The sequence below is a fragment of the Micrasema longulum genome, unplaced genomic scaffold (assembly GCF_059751315.1).
Source record: "Micrasema longulum isolate JH-2025_06_02 unplaced genomic scaffold, ASM5975131v1 h1tg000261l, whole genome shotgun sequence".
NCBI classification, from domain to species: Eukaryota; Metazoa; Arthropoda; class Insecta; order Trichoptera; family Brachycentridae; genus Micrasema; species Micrasema longulum.
Genome location: NW_028277465.1, coordinates 270,798 through 284,208, shown reverse-complemented (window position 1 = coordinate 284,208; position 13,411 = coordinate 270,798). Strand labels below are relative to the sequence as shown.

The 13,411-nt window shown below is 31.2% G+C and overlaps 2 protein-coding genes across 4 annotated transcripts in view; one reads left to right on the top strand and one right to left on the bottom strand.

The window, feature by feature from the left end:
• Positions 1–5,486, bottom strand: part of tty (tweety) — a 253,959-nt gene extending 248,473 nt beyond the window's left edge. For 2 of the 3 annotated variants that reach the window (XM_088224035.1, XM_088224037.1), the window contains exons 1-2: positions 5,448–5,486; positions 4,699–4,936 (exon numbers count right to left, since the gene is read on the bottom strand). The gene's annotated coding sequence lies outside the window, so the exon portion shown is untranslated. Of the gene's footprint in view, positions 1–4,698; positions 4,937–5,189; positions 5,313–5,447 lie in introns of all 3 variants that reach the window. The other variant, XM_088224036.1, reaches the window with a different exon arrangement.
• A 674-nt stretch (positions 5,487–6,160) lies between these two features.
• On the top strand, positions 6,161–10,063 carry Nubp2 (NUBP iron-sulfur cluster assembly factor 2). Its single transcript, XM_088224019.1, has 4 exons — positions 6,161–6,373; positions 6,466–6,736; positions 8,517–8,688; positions 9,794–10,063. Exons 1-4 carry the CDS (start codon positions 6,263–6,265, stop codon positions 10,026–10,028), a joined length of 789 nt encoding a protein of 262 aa, XP_088080145.1. The 5' UTR covers positions 6,161–6,262; the 3' UTR covers positions 10,029–10,063.
• Positions 10,064–13,411: the final 3,348 nt, after the last annotated feature.

Below are 13,411 nucleotides of genomic sequence, written 5' to 3'. Positions count from 1 at the left end.
ATACAAAACTTCAAAAAATCATAGCGCTGATAATACGATACATTAAAAAAAAAATTGGCTTGGTAATATTATGAATAATATTTTTTAAAAAGACACTGAACTTTCTAATTAATTCATTAATAATCAGGGGCATGAAACATAGGAACTAAACTTAAAGATTAAAAATATAAAAAAGAACTTTTCCATTACCATAAATTTATTATAATCACGGAAAATTATTAAAAGCGCCGTTAAAAATAATTAAATAATGTTTGTGAGTAAAAGTGCTGGGAATGTTTAAATAAGTGGAAATTAAATTTTAATTTGTTGCAACAGATAGGGAAAACATTTTTGAGAAGGGAATACGGGAGTCTAGGTATTTACCCCATATTCCCTTCTCAAAAATGTTTTTCCTCTCTGTTGCGACAAATTTAAATATGAATAACTCCCTAGGGATCCACCCAGTCTGCAAGCATCTGGACAAACTCAAAACATTGTTGGGAATTAAATTATTCAAATCGAAATAACTCTGGTATTCATCAGGTAAATAGCAGATATTTTTTTTGGTGTTATCACACAGACAAGAAAACGAAATAATAGTTTTCAAATTTAAAAACACGTATTGCGGGACATCGAAAGGGTATTCTGTTGAGATTTGTAAAGACATGAAAAATTGCATCACTAATGCATTCAGAAACAGAGGAGGAAATGTATTATTTTTTTATCAAAATACTGGGTAGGTAGGTACTTAAAATTCCCCCCGAAATAATTGGAAACGTGATGTTAATTTACCAAGCCTTCGCGGGGGTCGGAAAGAAATTATTATACTTATCTACGTAATAAACTCAAATAAATACACGACAAATTCGGTATCCAAACTAACTAACTAACCATCACGCCATTTCCTCGGAGGGGTAGGCAGAGAGGATAGAACGCCACACCACTCTGTCCTGGCACACTTCCTTTGCTTGCTTCACATTCATACATCGGTATCCCATTATTTAAATAAGTAGGTAAGATAAAAACATTGAAAATTGAATAAAAATATCAACAATAATAATATTGTTTGGGTGTGCATAGTACTGATAGGTAGGTACCTGCCGATATTACGTATTTACACACGTGTTTTCGAAAATGGGCGGAAACATTCGTATATAAAATATATGTATACAGTAAAACTCCAACTATCCGGATTAATGAGTGCCAGATTTTATTGCCTTTGAAATAATACAGTGAATTGGATTCACATTTAAAACTTAATTAAACATGTCGGGTGGTATTTTGAACGCAAACGCGCGTATAGAAAACGCATGTTTAACGCGTCCCTATGTACGTACTAAATACACGCTAACAGAGCGAAAGGCCATTAAAAAAACAAAGGAGAAGAAGAATCTCTTCGCGCGCAATTCCGTTCAGAATACCAGCCCAGCAACGTTAATTGAGCAATTAAATTAAAATTAAAAACGTATCATTTATTTTTTATTTTCTAATAACGATCTGGATAGTTGGCAATCCGCATGACTGGAGTTCGGATAAACGGAGTTGTACTGTATATGCATTTATTATGCATTAAAAAAAATACTTTAGTTCTTAATATTTAATTCTTGAAAATGAGTGGAAACAACCCTCTATATGTACGTGTTTATTATACTTTTTTTTAAAGAAATATTTTATATTATTATTTATTTAGATTGGAAACATAATATATATTTTAAACTAAAACATTATTTACAAACGCAGAATAGAAATTATGATACACTACAAATTAAAAGAGTTTGAAAAAGTTTCAAAAAAATATAAAATAAACATAATACGAGGCATGCAAATTAATTCAAAATTATATATACAAAAGAAAAAATTAAAAACATTAAAAAGTTTAAATATGACATGTATGTACATATCTAGTGGAAGCTGAATACAAGCAAGAACGTTTTTTTTTTTTAATTAACATAATATATGTATACAGGCTAAAAAAATATGAAAAAGCATAAGTCATTTAAAAAGTATTAAAAATTACATATACAAGCAAAAACGGTAAAATATTAAAAATTATATGTTCAAGATGCGCATTCTCTGGATCAACTAATATTATTTATTCGAATTACTTCTGTAAAAAATAATTATTGTTTAATTCCCACATCCTTTTCTTTTTACTCCATTTACACAAATATTTCCATTTTTCATTTCCATGTCATAAAAGTTGTAGTTAACTTGTACTGAAAAATGGGAATTAAGTTGGGGTAGAGTGGATTTCAACCACGGACATTTGATCCGTAAGTTCACAGTACTACCGCGGGACCAGGGTACGTACTCTAATGGGAAGTTAAAATTTATCTTCAATTTTATCTACATAGTAAAATTAAGTTTTCTGTATAAAAAATATAATATGTTCACAATTTTATGTTTAAAACATGTTTAATACCGGTTACCGACGAAGATACTAAGAATTTTCATACAAATATATTTATTTATTTATTTATTGTGGATAACTTATATAGCGCCATTTTCGTAATAAAATACCTCAAGGGCGCTTTACATGGTGATTCTATTGTTAAGTTAATTTAATTGAAGCTTTAAATTTGTAATTTAATTAAAATAATTTATTTTGTTGTCACGTGCTACGGATTTATTCAAATGATTTAGAGAACAAGTGGGTTTTAAGTTTTTTCCGAAACATCACTTCACTTTCACAGCCTCGCACCTCTGCTGGGAGAGCATTCCATGCCATAGGGCCTGCGACCGCAAATGCGCGCTCACCAAATTTAGTGCGCTGTTTGCGTAGAGGTATAATAACTTTTCCTCTCGCCGTAGACGTAGCTGATCTAAGCGTGAGACGCCTGTCAGCTAGTTCATCTGGAATGCATAGTTCCCTTAGATATTCCGGAGCCGAGTTGTGCAGTGACTTATACATAAGCCAACAGAGTTTGTATTCGACCCTCTGTGGAAAACGTAGCCAGTGTAGTTCCCGAAGTAGTGGAGTGATATGACTGAACTTAGAGATTCCGAAAATAAGTCTCGCTGCGGCATTCAATACAGATTGTAGGCGAGTCATTTTGTTCATTGGTAGACCTGCATAGATACCATTACAATAATCGACTCTAGACACTACAAACGCATTTATTAATTGACGGGCGGCATCAACCGGCAAATTTTTGCGTATGCATTTAATTTGTCTCAGCTGGTAGAAGCATGAACTTATCGTTCTACTAATTTGAGCGTCAAGAGATAGGTCAGAATTGAGTAAAACTCCCAGTAGTTTAACGGTGGGTAAAACGGCACTCCCTACATTGGGTAGAGCCGTATCCTGGATCAAATTCTGTCGTCTGGCTGAAGCCACCCACAGTTGTTCAGTTTTTGATGGGTTTAATGTTAGTCTGTTTTCAGCCATCCAGTTTCCTATTTTCTTGATGCATCCATCAATTAAATTGACAAGCACACTTCTCTCGCCTGGTTTGCAATAAAAATAAATCTGCGTATCATCTGCATAGCAGTGCGACCACAATCCACATTCTTTGATAATGTTCTCTATATCTTTAGTGTAAAGGAGATAGAGAAGTGGTCCGAGTACTGACCCTTGAGGCACTCCTGTAGACACCCGAAAGTTGGTTGAGCTTTTACCCTGGAACACGACTGCATATTCTCTTTTATTAAGATATGAACTGAACCACATATGTGCCTGATCACGGATACCATAAGTTTTCTCCAGACGTTCAAGCAAAATATTATGGTCTACAGTATCAAATGCAGCACTCATGTCCAGAAGAGCCATCAACACCAGATTACCAGAGTCCACCGACGTTATAATGTCAGACAGTACTCTTATCACTCCCGTCTCCGTGGAATGAAAACGTCGGTATGCCGATATACACTAAATATACACACTTTCATACATAAATATCGATATTAGTTTATACCGTCTCAGTATATACCGATGAAGATAGCCGTTCATAATCGCGGCCCAGAGCCCGTTTCACAACATCAATCAAATAAAATTAATGACCCGTGAAATTGGTAATATAAACACAACATAATCAATAGATAAATAAATAGTAAAATATTGACAAACTATCCATTACATCATACAAAAAATAATACTGATATTTTGAAGAAAATTATTATAGATGTCCATTATTGAACAAGCGCCATTCAATGTTCCAATCCGCCGGTTGCGAAATAATAATGTGCTGTTCCTTGATCAACACAGCACAAACTATGGCTTGCATGCACCAATGTCCCGATTGTGTCGTATTGTAAACTCGAGACAAGATCTGGGCTTTTTTGGTGTAAGTCTTTATAGATTTAAAAAATCACTAGGATAGACCGGATCTTGTCTTGAGGTAGTAATTTTTTTTTGTCCTAGCTTTAATTTTATTTTATTAGTACCTGTATTTATTATAAGAAATTGTATTTACCATCGTTAGAATGGACTGCATAAGTCCGTCAATTATATAAATAAATAATTTATGTTTTTAAATATTTATAACACAAAACAGCAAATACTTGCACACAAAACAAAAAGTCCATGGATTCATTAGAACTCTGAACCATTAGAAAAAAACGTGTCGACTCAGGGCATAATATTTTACGTTTAAAAAAAATAGGCGGCGATGAAATTAGATTTTATTTGACAAATAACAGACATAAGAAAATATTTTAGTTTTTAAAAATAATTGTGGAAATTCAGTTAGGACATGCGTTTAATTGAAATGTTTGACATACCAGGATCACGAAGAGACGAGGGGGTGTGTTTCGATACCAGCCCCGTTCCCAGGTGGAGTATGAAATATGGAGACCAACTGCGCAAGGTTCTCAGGCGCACTTGAACCGATATGAACTCGGAAGGTCGGAAAACACAGAAAACTTATCCACGCCAGAAATTTCCTCACCATAAAATCACGGAAATAAGCCAAATACTATTTAACTACAACAATCGATTGTTCATTTTTTTAGAATGCAACTGGAAATACAAAATATTACGCGTTGGGGGCGGCCGCAATCTCGCAAGGGCGAACATATCTGGCCCGCGGATCAATGAATGAAAATTTTGGCAGATACAAAAATAAAATAATACATGAACGATATTATGATTTTAAACAAGTCGAATGTGAAAAGTATGTTCTAAATAAGTACAAAAAAATTCTAAAATAATATTATTATCTTTACAATCGTATGTGAATTTACTATTTTATAAGACTTCAAATAAAACTTACGTAAATTAAAATGCCAAATATCAAATTCACACGATTATTGTTAAATAAATAAGATAACTAAAATATAAAACTTTTTGATACACTATTCACAATTTTCTAAGCATTTTACTTTGCATATGCCAACTGCAAAACAAAAATCACTTAGCCAAGACACAAAATTATATTAAAATGATAAATGTCTAATTCACAATTTTCAATATTTTTAATTAGAAAATTGGAAGCACATTATGACAACAAAATAATAAATGCAACACAAACGTCGTGACACAGACACACCTCCCACCACGAACAATTCTCTTTGACTAAAAAAATCCCCAAAAGATGGCGTAATTTTTGTATTGCCATAGCGAAAATTTATACTCCTGACATCGATTTACGAACACCTTATTTTATAAATAATTTATAAATCGTGGTAGTATAATTTTTGTGACTTGCTGCTTTTTTATGTCGTGTTAATTGAAAAATTATTTTTATAAAGTAGGGTTATTGATATATGTGTAATGTAAACTAATACTAAAACCTCTTATCAGATTCATTTTCTCAAGTTCGTAATTTTCAACATAAAAAAGTTAATCTCTTATCGGATTTTGTATTTTCGATACATAGAACATTTTATTGTTTACTTTCACTTTCGAAAATTGAGTATTAAAATATCGTATTAGAAAAGGAAAATGGAAATAAAATATAATTTTTATGTTGATACTTCTTACACTTATACTTCGAAATACAACGAAAATATTCATGTTTTTTAAATACTTGGCCAATTTATCAAACCGAAATATCATGTGATGACAAAAACTGAAAACTGTTTTTTTCACTATGCTTTTTTATGAACCATAATTGAAATAATAACCAGCTACTACATTTTCTATGCCCTACTTCAATTTATTATTGATATTTAATATACAATCAGCCCCTTAATCAAGTACTTTTAAGATTAAAAAAAATATTAATTGTTGGCAAATTGCAATTCTCCCCGCTATCAGCTGTCATCATTCTCTGCCGTCAATGTCTAAAAAATATTTGAATAACTCAACAAATTGTAATATAACATTTCGTTCACACTCATCAAAATGTTGGATAATGTGAAGCACATTATATTAATTTTATCTGGGAAAGGTGGGGTTGGTAAATCAACTGTCAGTTCTCAACTAGCTCTAACATTAAAAGAAATGGGTTTTAAGGTTAGTTATTCAGAAAATTACATGGTTCAATTCATCAGCACATATAATTTAAACGATTAAGCCGTTAATTTGATTTGTGTTTTATATTTAAGGTTGGTTTATTAGACATAGATTTATGCGGCCCAAGCATTCCTTATATTTTAAATTTAGAAGGTAGTGATGTTCACCAATGTCCCGAAGGATGGGTACCTGTCTACACGGATAAGGACCAAAAACTGGCTGTCATGTCGATTGGTTTTTTACTCCAAGATCGTAATGAAGCAGTTGTTTGGAGAGGACCAAAGAAAACTGCAATGGTTAAACAATTCCTCGAGGATGTTTACTGGCAAGACCTTGATTATTTAATTATTGATACTCCTCCAGGTGAGAGCAAAAGCTTATTTTGCAATTTATTTATAATGTATTATGGATTTTAAACATTTTGTACATGATTCATATGATAAGTGTTCCTAAAAGCTATCTATGTTTTTTACAATAATATGACCAGCTTTTTAAATTTTCCACAATATTGGTTATGCATGAGCACTTACTATTCATTTAAATATTTTATTAATTAAACTATTTTCATACTTTTAACATAATTATCTAGAAATAAAATCGGCTCCTATTTGTTTGATTGTTTGTGTTTCTGGATAAATGACAAAAAGTGAGTTTTTGGTCACTTACTTCATATTATTATTATTATTTTACACATTGACCTTACAATTTACAAATTAAATGTTATATTCATAGACTTAAGAATAGTCCAGAAACCGCATACCTACACATATCAAACAGAAGGCGACTAAACTCATAAATGAGTAGGTTTACGTTTTGACCCATTAGTTTCTTTGTAGACGTCACTCAGTATGCAACTCCTGATTTGAATTAAACTATGCCGTGTTGTGTCCTTTTAAAGTGTAGAAATACTGCTAGGATCTTAAATAAACAGGATGGTATCACATTTCACGTGTAATTAGCAAACGAATGTTTAAGTAGCAAATGCATTACTTAAAAATTGAATTATTTATCCATCTGTCAGATTGTCCAAGAAACAAAATGGAAATTTCGTTAGTGTTGCCAGGATAGTAATATTTTTTACCCTATTTTGATCATCTAATGCACCGACTAATGAAAATTAGACCTCGGATTAAACAACGCCGTGGGGGACATTTGAACGACATTATCTTTAAAACATCAAATATTATTTAACAAAATATGAAAACATTCGTTTTATGTAAAATAAAATTTGTTTTATATTTTAAGTTCAAAGTTCATAAATTCAATTACTCTTATTAAATGACCCTTTACTTATCTACTCTGTTGTGTCAATCAATGTTTCCGCTTAGGATTATTTTTTTTCCCATCAAGCAACATTACGCGGCGACATTACGAATGCGCGCGGCAAAAGTAGGCCATAGTGGGGGGATTATTGGACACAGTCCGATGTATTCAAATATAATTCTACGCCCCCTTTGGACTATTCTTAATTCTATGGCAATTTTAATGTTTGTAAATAACTAACTCATGTATAAAGGAAATGGATTGTAATGTTCATAATAAATATAAATGTGAAATCTGTAATAAAGTGGTCTTGTTTTTAAAAAACTATTATCTTATACCTTTTATTTTAATGAATGAATTCATTTTAATATATAAATAAAATAATAGTATCTTTCGAAAATCGAAATGTTAGTAACCAACTTATGACAGCAACTCAAAACATAATTTTTTGTCATGTTTAAATTTGGAATTGCAGTGTTTTAAAAATATTTCCAATATCTGCTCTTGAAAATAGGGCTATTATTCTAGCCATAGTTATTATCCATCCACAATATCAGTATATTGGGTACCTACTTAAAAATGAAGTAGCCACAGGGCTTAGTTGGCCCGCAATATTGTGACTATGATATAACAATAAATCAGCTTAAATCAATATTCATTTTTGTTTATTTAACATAGTTTTCATTAAAATTTTTAAGTAAATGAATGAATTATGGGTGAACATTTTCAAACTGCAGATACTTGTATGTACAGGGTATAAAATACAGAAGAGTATTGAGTTTTTAAGTGGAGATTTAAATGGGATTGCTTCTAGTGATAGTAGACTAGTATATTTTCTGTCAGCTATCCTGTTTGCTTTTTCTAACACATTTATTTTCAGGTACATCTGATGAGCATATAACTGTAATGGAAAATTTAAAAACTATAAAATGTGATGGAGCCATCTTGGTAACTACTCCACAGCAAGTTGCTATTGAAGATGTTCGGAAAGAGCTGACATTTTGTAAAAAAACTGGGATAAAGTTACTCGGAATCATTGAGAACATGAGCGGGTGAGTTAAGATTAGTCATGGGTAACGCAAGATTATTTTTTGAGCTGCAGGTCAGCTTGCAGTTCAAGTACCTGAGCTGGAGTTTTAAACTGGCTCGCAGATCAACTTACATTATTTCAAACGGATGCCGCGAGTCCTCAAGCTCAGGCGTGGAACAGCTATGGCAGTGAGCTGAACGATACAGGTCGCACCGTTCGGCTCACATCGGATTTGCTGGCGATTTTTATTGTGCGCCGTGGTGGTGTATTCTCCATAGAGATTTACATTTAACACAGGTTGTTCTTCGCCGTGTACCCGACCGCTATGCGTGGTTACATACTATACTAAGGATCTTTAAATCATAATAGCCTGTAAAAAAAAGTGAAGTCTGGAATTGTTTTCCCGAGATAAATAACTCATTAGTAAAATATCTATGTTGTAGCCAATTTGCTGACGTTTTACAATTGAGTGGCTGATTTAACTACGTTAAAAGCAAAAACCCCTTTAAACTCTTCAAAAAAAAGTCTTCATTTCTGGTTTTGTAGGTTTTTCCAAAAACTGTGATCATGGACAGTGGCGTTTTTGCTTTTAACCCGCTCATATAGACATATCACTTTTGGAGAAAATTATTGCTGTTACTTGTAGTTGTGCTGGAGTTATCATTTAAGTATAGATAAATGAAAATATTTTTTTAAGTCATCGCTTTTGTAGACAACAAAATATTGTCAATTTTGGAGTTATCATGTATATACCAAGTACCACAGATTTGTGATCAGATACTTCTCCATTTCACCTTCATGATTATAATTTATATATCATTTTTTTTATAACTTTTGCACTGTCTACTTGCTTTATTGATAAATTTGGTTGGGGAAAAAATGCTCGATGGTGCATTTTTTTTTTACTGAGCATTTAATTGAAACTGGCTAAAATTTTTGTTTCAGACAGAACTTAATAAATAAATATTAGAACAAATTCTTCTATACATCTTTGTTTTACTGACCATACTCACTGATATAATATTTTTTGTGATTATAGCACTGACATTTTAGACCATTGTCAATGTTAAAATTAAAATTAATTCCCATTGTTGTTGCCGTTGGTTTAAAACAAATTTATTTCACAGGTTTGTATGTCCAAACTGTCGGGAATGCACAAATATATTTTCAAGTGGCGGAGGAGAATCACTTGCTGAGATTTCAAAGATTCCTTTTCTCGGAGCACTTCCCATTGACCCAAAAGTTGGCCAACTTGCAGGAACTGGAAAGAGTGCCTTATCAGAATTACCCGACTCCACAACGGCCAAAGTGTTTGTAGAAATTGTTAATAAACTGTCAAAATCTGATAGTACTGAAAACTAGACACTGAGTTAAGAATACATGTTAGGCATATAATATTTTTACTTTTTTATTGAAAACCTATTCAAAATTATTATCGATATGTTTTTTAAAAAAAATATATTTTTCTAATAAAGTAAATGTCTCCTTTATCCACATTTAATTAAAAACTTATGTTATAAAATCAGCTCTGCATATTACCATAGTATATGCAATTTGAAAGACTCAATGTTGCAAATCTACGTTTTTGCCAGTTTTGAGTTAAATATACCACAAAAGTTCACTTTGAACGCGCACACCACCAAAACTGCGAATTTGAAATTGTGTAATAGGGCTGAGATATGACCACCTACCATTTCACTAATCTGACTAAATACCCATCTATGCAATGCCAAATTCACGAATACTTCTTTCAAGACTTTGGCATTGAATACATTTTTACTTGTTTGCCTAATTTACTACATTAAAAGGGCAAATGTGGTAAAATCGCGATTCCAGTGCCTCTGACTGAATGTAATATACAACACTTTGCTTTTTTTTAAAAATTCTTCATCGTTAGTAAAACAAATTAATATTAAAATGATTTTGGGAATGCAATTATTTTAGATAACACAGAAAAAATACCCGAAATGTCTTTTACAAGAAAGAAAAGAAAAACTTGTAAGCATAAATGTTTCCAAGTTTTTTATTAAATAAGTGTATGTATGGTTACATAGTTGTATTATCAAATATTTGAAATAACAAATATTATATATATTAAGATAACATAAAATAGGTACTTATTTAATTTAAAATTAAAACAGACAACATTTTTAGACACTTTATTGAATAAACATACAAGTACAAACATTTATAAAAACATATATGACAAACATCTAACACCAAGGAATGTAATTTAAAACATGGTATATAAAACACATATATCTTTTTTACGTCATTTTACTATAATATATTTTGATATATACTGATATTATCATTTATCTAGGTATAAACTATATATTTGAAAAAAAAAACATTGATAAAAACATAAAAAAAGTTTAACACAGAAAAATATCAATTTCTATAATAATAGCTCTTTCTATTTTTTATATGAATTAAAAAATATGTGTATTCCCTGCAATTTTATAGACGTGTATTCATAAAAATAAAAATTTCATATAAAATATTATGAACAAAAGTTAGTTTTTTTGGCACTTTATGATATCGGACTAGTAAAAAACAAATAATTTATCAAATATCATCAACGGAAATTCATCACTGTGTAACTTAAGTTTCACCACTTTAGAAAAGAGAAATTAAAACGTTTTTTTTTAATGTATGTTCAATAAAATCATGAATTTTATTTTTAACATTTAGGTACATCTTAGTTTACAATATGATTTTTTTGTTTTTAATAGCAATGATTGAATATATTTACCGTTGAATGGCATAACTGGATGATTACATACACGGTGATGGATTGCCGTTGACAATATATGAAGTATTAAGGTTTTTTGTAGATATTTCTTGATAAAACTCCTACTAAAAATATTACCTATCATTTTCGCATTCTTCACCAGTCTTAAAGATGCCTACTTAGGCAAAAGCACTCGTTGATTGTTAAACAAAATAATAAAACTAAACCAAGTAATTTCTTTGATATTTTTATCAAATTCATAATAAACAAAAGTAATTTATAATAAATTTGGGGCTGGAAAAATAACAGTATACACAGGTACATACATTAACTATATAATATACAAGTAACGATAAAATAAGTAAATTTTCACAATAAAAAAATCAACGTAAATGTAAATATTGTTAGGGCATATTTTCATAACATGTATAATATTGTATAATCAGTCATATTGTGCTCTAAAAAGGCTATTTTAGATGTGACAGATTTATCATTTTAATATAAAATGAAAATGAGTAATAGTATACATATTGATACCCTAGTTAATTCAATAAAAGTAATTCAATTCAGTTTAATAGTTCAATAAAAAATTTAAGGTTTTGAGTTAATGATGCTAGATGGTAAAGAAACACTCCCTTTCCATATTTCAATAAAGAAATTAGTCTAATTAGACTTATTTTTGGTCTAAAATCCGATAATTCCTTATGAAATTATCATTGAATCGGCACATTGTCAGTTCAATAGGGAAACATTTGACATGTTTCTCAATTGAACACTTTAGTCTCATACTCTACGCTAAAACCTTTAGGAATTCTGTAGAAACAAATCAAACTTCAGGATTTATTATATTAGTAGTTCATCGAGTAAATGAATCAATATGTTTTTTGACACTGTTTGAGAAATCTGATTCTTCAGTATGTGTTTTCCTTTCTTGACTTCTAGAATACCTTACGAAGAGACCTTTTTTGAGGTTGTTAAAAAATAAATTTAACACTAACATCTAAAGTTGAGGTAAAAAACTTTTTACAAACTTTAATTACTTCATTTTTCCAACTTTAAAAATATATTTATATCTTTAGATAACATACAGTCATGCAAAAAAACGTCGCGTTATATTCAATGAACGATTATTATTTTTAAATTTATTTCAACAGAGAGGGAAAAATTTTTGAGAAGGGAATATGGAAGTCTAGGCATTTACAGGGCTTATGACCTGTCATTGGCTGGTTTAAGTGGCCACTTTACACACTGTAACATTCACCATTCTGCCCAAGTTTGAACATCCACATTTCCTCAACTCTTCCATCTGTTGACTTTTGTGAAGTAAAAGAGCTGAAACCTTTATCACGTGGGTGAGATTCATCCGGCTGAACCAAATCACCTACTAGGCAACGCCTGAAAACAATTTTTCAATTTTTATACTTCTTCTTTAAAGTAAAGTGGCCACTTAAACCAGCCAATGACAGGTCATAAGCCCTGTAAATGCCTAGACTTTCATATTCCCTTCTCAAAAATTTTTCCCTCTCTGTTGAAATAAATTTAAATATGAACAACTCCCTAGGGAGGAAATCCAGCCAGTCTGCAAGCATTTGGACATAATCAAACATTGTTGGATTATTATTTTCTTTAGGGTAGCAAAATTTTTATTTTGTTTGAAAGATTTGCTTCCATACAAACTCACGGCGCAAATAATTTCACCAATGCTTAAAAAATTCTCAAATATAACTTTTTTTACAACACTTTAATCTGTATGTGGCTCCACATGGAGGTTTAATATTTTTAGCTTCTACGTCTACATCAGAAGCATTGACATAACTTTTCCCTTTGCTAAATACTCATTTTTTTTATATTCCCTTGTGGTGTAGTGGTCAGCGCATACCGTTGCCTACCATACAAGAGGTCTCGGTTTCGATTCCCTACACGGTTGAGATGAAATTATTTATTTTAATGTGTTTTTCCACTAGGATATTGCATAGACCCCGGACTGGCATCTGAAGCGTAAAACTGATGA

Coding starts and splice junctions, on each gene's coding strand:
- Nubp2 (XM_088224019.1), top strand. CDS start 6,263: ATGTTGGATAATGTGAAGCACATTATATTAATTTTATCTGGGAAAGGT. Junction 6,374..6,465: donor TAAAAGAAATGGGTTTTAAG/GTTAGTTATTCA, acceptor TTTATATTTAAG/GTTGGTTTATTAGACATAGA. Junction 8,689..9,793: donor ATCATTGAGAACATGAGCGG/GTGAGTTAAGAT, acceptor TTTATTTCACAG/GTTTGTATGTCCAAACTGTC.